The sequence below is a fragment of the Microtus ochrogaster genome, chromosome 1 (genome assembly GCF_000317375.1).
Source record: "Microtus ochrogaster isolate Prairie Vole_2 chromosome 1, MicOch1.0, whole genome shotgun sequence".
Classification (NCBI taxonomy): domain Eukaryota; kingdom Metazoa; phylum Chordata; class Mammalia; order Rodentia; family Cricetidae; genus Microtus; species Microtus ochrogaster.
The window spans coordinates 19767099-19775090 of NC_022009.1; the positions used below are offsets into that span (position 1 = coordinate 19767099).

A 7992-nucleotide genomic window follows, 5' to 3' on the forward strand; every position below is an offset into this window, starting at 1 on the left:
TCTCTCTCTCTCTCTCTCTCTCTCTCTCTCTCTCTCTTATGATGTTGGGGATTGAAGTCAGGGTTTTGAGTTTGCTAGGCAAGTACTCTACTACCATTGAGCCTAGCTCAATCCCTCTGTCTCTCTTTTCTCCCCTCCCTCCTTTTCCCCTCTCTCCCTCTCTCTTAATTAGGGCTAGGAAGATGACCCAGTGGTTTAGAGCATTTGTTGTACAAGCACAAGTACCTGAGTTCAAATCCTCAGCACCCATGTAAACAACTGAATGAAGCCACATGCACATGTGTGAGGTAGAGATGGGATTACTGGGGCGTGTTAGTCCCTCGTCTAGCTCAGGTACAGTGAAAGACCCTGTCTCACAGAACAAGGCAGACAGTGATTGAACAGGACATCTGATGTCCTCCTGTAGCTACACCACACGTATTACCATCACGGCCAGTAACAACCAAGTCAATTCTGTATTCCCACCAGCAAGTTCATTTGCTCCATCCTTGCTGGTGTTTAGCTGTCATTGGCATTTACATGTTTAACCCTGATGGATTCATGATGGCATCTTACTGTGGTTGAAATGTAGATTTCTCTCTTGTGACTATGGATGGTAGACATCTCATAATTTGGGGGCGGGGCATGTATATACCACAAATATCTCAGTATTTCTGTCATGTTTAAGAACTAGGTTGCTGGTCTTCTTCGTATTTAGTTTAGATTCTGCTCGTTTGTCAGTTGCAGGTGTCTTCTGCTGTGACTTGCCCTTGAGCTTGCTTGACCACTCCATATATCATAATACCACCACAGTGTGTGCCCCTTTGAACTAGTGCATGGGCAGATGATGAAACCAGAGAGGGTGAGTTTGTGTGTGGCTTTTGGAAAGTTCAGCTGATCTGGGGATTAAGAAGCAAGACTGGAGCCTTAACAGGGAACTAAGACAAATTGGAACCTGAGCGTGGGGCCCATTGAGTAAAACACACCAGTCACACCTCTGCTGCCAAGCAGTAGGTCCCTGTGTAATTCAGCATCCTCGGCGCCCTTGTTAAACCAGCCTTTCACACCTGCCGTCTTCATCGCACTCCGAAAGCCCTGTCACAGCCTGCTTCTTCCAGGAGAAAGGGCTGGTTCTGAATAATAAAACTTGAAATTACAAGCTGGTTTTGTTATATCTGAGGAATTGAGGTTGGCCTGGAAACCTAGCTCCGCAGTTTAGAGTGTTTACTGGTCTCGCAAAGGATGTTAGTTTGATTTATAGCACCCATGTGGTTGGTTGGTTGGTTGGTTGGTTGGTTGGTTGGTTGGTTGGTTGGTTGGTGTAGTTGGTTGGTGGCATAAACTGCCTATAACTCCAGTTCCAGGAGATCTGATGTCCTTTTCTGACTTCCACAGGCACTCCATTCAAGTGCTCAGCCCACACTCAACACACACACACACACACACACACACACACACACAAATTGAAAATAAAATCTTTTCAAAGGAATTAAAGGGTTTAGACGTCTGAAACTCAGGGTCTAGATGGAATACAGATTAGTATACTACAGCCTGTGGCCTTTAGTACTGCTTGGTGCTGGGTTTTTGCTTGTGTTTTAAGATTTATTTACTTATTTATTATGTATGCAGTGCTCTGCCTGCATGTATACCTGCAGACCAGAGAGGGCACCAGATCTCATTATAGATGATTGTGAGCCATCATGTGGTTGCTGGGATTTGAACTCATGACCTCTGGAAGACGGCAGCCTCTGAGCCATCTCTCCAGCCCGACACTTGGTTTTGTAAATAAGAGGATGTGTGTTTTCTGTTTTGTGTTGTTTGGTTACTTGATGCTAGAGTGACAGACCTGAATGTTATGGAGTATTTGCTATTGTAGTTGGCGGTGTAACTTGGGAGAATGGGGCCTAAATATCAGGTCAATTAAAGTCTCATGGCAATAGCCAGCTTTATTTAGAGCATCAGACAGTTCATATTCTGGGGGTGAAAAAGAACCACACGAGTAAAGTGTACAATCACAAGGGTAAGCTGCTTGTGGCTGCTAAGCCACTCATGGCAAAAGCATGTTTTCCATAAAGGCATGTAAACAAATAGCCATCGCCAGTTGTCATACACAATCTGAAGTGAACTCACTCCTGTGCACGACATCTGGGAGGGGCACAAAAGAATTTTCTGTGTTTTGAAGAAACTAAGGTCACTTAGACTCTTATTTCATTTTCTTGGGGTTTTCTCACAAGCACTCAGAATTCCCTCGAGCAACCTCGTTCTTGGACTGTGTTCTGACAAAAGAGCCTCTTGAACACACAGCCTGAGACGTTTGTCACCTGCTTCCTCATAGAGAAAGCTCGCAGGCCACTGGTGTTGGGAGACACAAACCCGTTAGCCTGTCAGCAGAAAGACAGTGAGTCATTCCTATCTGGGAGACTTAGAGTCAGCACTCATGGAAGTAAAGAGCTGCCATCCAGGAAGTCATAGCCTCCCTGAAGCCTTCTCCCTTGAATGTATAGTTCAGTCACAGAGAGGTGGAGCAGACCAGACGCATTAGTACTTCCTGAGAGTGTGTGGCCCACAAAGTCTGTAAATGCATTTACATCTCTCCCCTCCTGTAGCCTGTTCTGCCCTAAGTGTAAACACTTCCTAAGTGGGAGGTCCCAGGATAGCATGTGTCAGGTTCAGGCTTGGAGGACCAGAGGGAAGAGCAGACTCAGAAGTCTAAGGAGAAGGGTCCGGGAAAGGAAAACAGCTCTTGTTACTGGGTCCTGGAGAAGCAGAGAGAGGTTGGCCCTAGTAGCCTTCTCCTCCCAGAGCATACAGGTGTCTAAAGCAAGCATCAGGGATGCCGAGGTTTTGAAGGTGAGCTAGCGTCTGTGCTTACGAGTCACCGCTTGTTGTGCACCGTGTGCTGCGTGTCCTACAGATGAAGACACTGGAGAGTCAGTCTCCTAACTGCCCCATGTCTGCAAGTGGTGTGCCGTGATGTTTAGAATCTCTGCTCTGCCGTTTCTGGCTTCAGTCTTTAGACATTAGGTCTCCATTGTTCATGCTTCACGCTCTACACTTGGGTTGCTGAACAGCTTTCCTGTGTAGAAAAGATTTTACATGATTAACAAGTTGAGTTTTGTTGGCAGTAGCATTAATTGTTAAGTATTCGTTGGTGGGAGTGCTGGGTACCTTATCTTTTGTCTTTAGAGATTGCCTTGTGGATAAGAATATCATTTTTTACAAATTAGAAATCCCAGCTTTAGTGGGTTTTGGTCACAAATTGACCCGTTTTCTTCTTGTATAATGCCTGAACCATTCAAGCATGGGTAATTGTGGGATGGAGAGGGCGTTCTGCAGAGATGTCCAGCTCTCTGCATTAGGAAAGAATGTGCACTTTGAGGGGTTTTAGTTGCTAGATATTAAATGGATTCATAAGAACATTTTGAGTTTAAAGTTTAAATTTTGAAGATGTTGTTATAAACAAAGTGGCAGTGTATAGTTCTGTCTCAGTTGGGGAGTAGATTGTCCTTTGCTAGGTTGTTGGGTTAGTGCGTTGCTGTGTTAGTAAACATTCCACCGAATCCTCGAGCTGTGTATTTCTCGTGTGCTTTCCCCTCGTGTGTTTGTGTCGTGCATAAAATGCAGCACTAGCAGCATGCTGTGAGTGGAGAAGCCAGTGCAGAAGTTTCCGTGGGTGTGCTGCCACATAGACTGTTGGGGCTCTGGCCCTAAGCTTCCCTTCCGGAGGGGAGGTGGGCGGGAGACTTACCTTCTCCAGAAGATCCATGCTGTTGGAGTCCTGCCTGTCTGCTGATCTCGTTTCTAGGACATGTTTTATGTTTCTGTCGAAATGTCTAAATTTTATTACTTTAATTTTTTAAAATTTAATTACATTGTTTCCCCCTTTCTATTTCCTCCCTCCAACCCCTGCCATGCATCCCCCTTTCCTCTCAAACTCATGGCTTCTGGCTTCTTTTCCTTTCATTGTTGTTACATATGTATTTATGTATATTTCTAAATGAATTGTATTTTTAAATTATTTTAAATTCATGTTGCTCACTGCTGCATTTGGCAGTTACAAAGATAGTATCTTTTGTTGATTGGTTGTCTAGACATACAATTTTAAATATATGGAGACCGAACACATTTCTGAAATTCTGTGTAAATTTAAATATTCCGAAAACCCTGAAGTAATTTGAACTGTTGAGTACAAAATGAACTGGTCTCCTAAATACGTACAGATCGTGGCTTGTGACAGTGTGTGCATTCCTCTCTTGGTGACCGCCGCACACCGTCTCTTGCTTGCTTCCTTCACAACAACTTGTGCAGCTCACTCTGCCGTACGTGAGGGCAGTGCTCAGGGACTCCTAAGACAGAAGCAGGGTGACAGCTTTAGCAGCTCGTTTTTGGCCACTATGTGGTTTTTTTAATTACTCGGGACTGCTGGAAAGGGGAGAGAAAACAGTCTCGGGCAGTCCATGTCCACTCTTTGAAAAGAAAACTCTACTTTGTGGGCTAAGTATTTCTCTCCTTTATGTTCACTGTAGTGGTTAAAGTGTTGGAGCTCGTCCCTATCGCCGTGTTTCCCCTTTATTGTACATTTGAAGAGTTTTCCCCTCTTTGTCTCTGTTGAAATGAGTATTTCATAAAATTGTTTTCCCGACTTACCTTATTGTATTATTCTGACAGACAATGCAATAGTAAATTTTCACATACTTTATCTAGTGACCAATAGAATATAATCAAGGATTTATTATTTACCAGAGATTTATATTTGGGATAGAGTTCTGTTAAAAATGAAGTGACAGCTGAAATGTTCTGTAAGTCTTTAACTATAATATCAGGATATTAGCAGGTCTTTTGTTATTTAAAAGTTCTTGTAATTTAGTGTTTTCATTTTGGACATAGAGAAATCTGACCTTTCACCTTGGCATTTAGTTGAAATACTCCCTTTAAGAGTCTTTATTTTGGGTGGCAGAAATCAGAACTCATTGTATAATATTTTATATGTATATATAAAATTGTGAAAGATTAAGTTTAATTTTTAAAAATTGTAAAGATTGCTCGTATTTAAGACTAGGATGTAGCAGAGCTGGTCCAGTACTTGTCTGGTGGGTATGAAGCCCTGAGTTGGATCCCCAGCACTTCATAAACTGGATGTGGAGGCACACCTCTGTAGTGCCCACACTCTGGAGGTGAAGAAACTGCAGGCCATCCTTGAGTAGGTAGGGAGTTCAAGGCAGCCTGGGTATGAGACGGTGGAATCCCAGTAATTCCAGCTTCTCAAACAAACAGCTGTAAATTCTCAAAGCCTGGACAGAACCATGTAGTTGCCCAAGTATATGCCTTACCTCACTGGCTTCTTAGCAATTCAGATTTATTTATATGAGGTACTTACATACCTCCACATCATAGTTACACCGCCATGAACCTCGGGAAGACATTTCAAGCAGTGTTTCGGTTTTCAGATTCCATTATTAGAAACTATTTTATATAATGGAGTTTGTTTTGAGACAGCTGGACTTTTGTGCTATTCTTTTCTTTTCATTTTATTTATTTTTCCTTGTTCTTTCCAAGGATGGAAAGGCAGAGTGTTGTAGACAGGGCCATGGTTATAGGTGTAGGACATTGTAGCAAGGCTTGTTGGGAGTGGGGATGGGATTGAACGCAACTTCCCAGAGCTAGGTTTTTATCTACGTACATTGTAGTCAGTTTAATTTGTAATCCTTTTAGATTTTATAGAGCTAGTTGGTTTTAACAGTTGTCATTTCTAAATGTTTATACAACTCTTATGGAAACATTGTATTACTAATGATGTTTACTAAATAGTTTAGCACCAACATTATTTAACTTCCTTTGAGCCATTTGACTTTTCAGAATTTCTTCTGAACAAAATAAAAAATAACTATTTTATTTTCATGAAGATTGAACTGCCTCATCCTTTAAGTAACTTTGCATAGGGCCATTCAGGCAGGCGACTTCTGAACATTAAATCTTTCATCAACACAGTTACTTTAATTGGGAAGGAAAAAGAAAGCGGACCCAAGTCTCCTCCTTTTAATACTTGATCACGTGTGCTGCCATTTTACCATTCATTGTTCTGAACTGCATGGAGATTGTGATTTTAAAATGGATTGTAGGATTTTAATAATGTAAAAAGTTAGGAAATTTAGTATATCACAAAGGAAAACTTCTGGCTATCCTGACTTTTCAAAATTGTTCATTTGCTAGGTAAGTTCTCATCTACGCTCTACGAGACTGGTGGCTGTGACATGTCACTTGTGAATTTCGAACCAGCAGCAAGAAGAGCATCCAATATCTGGTAGGTGTGGAGACACCAGGAGTGTGTGTGACTTATATTTAAAGGTTTAACTCAAAGTAGAGAAGAAGAAAACATATTTCTTTAAAAGATTTATTTATTTTTTACGCGTACAACGTTCTGCCTGCATGTGCTCCTGCAGACCAGAAGAGGGCACCAGATCTCACTGTAGATGGTCATGAGCCACCATGTGGTTGCTGGGAATTGAACTGAGGAGTTCTGGAAGAGCAGTCAGTGCTCTTAGTCACTGAGCCATCTCTCCAGCCCTATAAGCTGTATTTTTTTCTAACAGACAAAAACATTGCACACATTGCTGGTGTCCGCCGTGACGTTTTGAAATATTGTATGTGTTGTGGAGTGGCTACACCTACCCTGTTTATATGGCTATCTTATTTTAAACCACCGTCTTCTCTCACTTATTTTCAGAGTTATAATGAATTGTTACTAACTGAAAGTTGCCATGTGCGATACAAATTATTTTGAAAACATTTATATGAAGTTTATTAATCATAATGCTTTTGTTTCCATATAATTAAGGGTTTTTCTGTTGACGTTGTTTTGGTGTGGGGGCGGGAGAACCACATTTAAAATATGTTATTCTGTCTTAAAATAATTAAGTAAAAATTTTCATTAAGTCTTATGGGATAAGCCGGGCGGTGGTGGCACACGCCTTTAATCCCAGCACTCGGGAGGCAGAGGCAGGCGGATCTTTGTGAGTTCGAGACCAGCCTGGTCTACAAGAGGTAGTTCCAGGACAGGCTCCAAAACCGCAGAGAAACCCTGTCTTGAAAAACAAAAACAAAAACAAAAAAAAAAAAAAAGTCTTATGGGATAGAGTTTGCCTGGTTCCAGATCTAACTAGATATCTGATGCCCTCGCTATATTGCATGATATAAAAAGCTTATCAGAAAACTAGCTACAATGAGATTCAAACTCATAAGTTAGTTTTCTTCTGTTAAATAGTTTTCAGTTTTTATATTCTTTCAAGGAAGGAATTTGCAAGGTAATAAAAATGTTAGGAGACTACAAATAAATTAGATATTTGAACCTTATAGTATAGAGTGTATTGATTTTTTTCCCTAAAATTTAATCATATTTCCATTGTTGACTTAAAATCCCAAACGCCATTTGATTGTTATTTAAGCCTTCCATTTAATAACAGGCCATGTGCATCTGTGTGGTTCACTTTTCTTTTCAAGTGCCTTTTAAAGCAATGGAGCCTTACTAGTTTAGCTGCTGATTCTGTGATGGTGGAAGCCTTGGGTACCACCCAGTCACTTAGCAGAAGAGCATCCTGTCTGCTGGAACTGTGGTAGAGCTTGACTGCATTGGCACATGCCAGACTGTTTTATGTAATAGATTAAGTTTATTTTGTCTGTACTATTCCAATCAGTTTAATTGCTTTCCTTTGCTTGTCTATTTAAACAAAGTCTAAGAGCCTGTGATAGAGGCACTGTCATTGGACGTTACTGATGGGAAACTGAGATCTGAAGATGTCAGTCATCTGGAGAGGTGGTCTGACCTCAGGTGCTGACACAGTGCTCTGGGTCACAGCTTAGGAAAATGGTGATTTTGATGTTTATGTGGAAGAATGAAGATAGTATAAATGTTGCCTAAAAAAGCAAACAAAAAACACTGTTTAACAAGCTATTTACAGCTGGGCGATGGTGGCACACGCCTTTAATCCCAGCACTCGGGAGGCAGAGGCAGGCGGA

The 7992-nt window shown here is 41.5% G+C and overlaps 1 protein-coding gene across 5 annotated transcripts in view; it reads left to right on the top strand.

Moving 5' to 3' along the window:
* Pcnx1 (pecanex 1) overlaps positions 1-7992 on the top strand; it is a 149830-nt gene that overhangs the window by 87060 nt on the left and 54778 nt on the right. For all 5 annotated transcript variants that reach the window (XM_005343300.1, XM_013345956.2, XM_026779907.1 and 2 more), the window contains one exon: positions 6190-6280. In XM_005343300.1, the coding sequence (XP_005343357.1) occupies positions 6190-6280 (91 nt within the window). The remainder of the gene's footprint in view (positions 1-6189; positions 6281-7992) is intronic.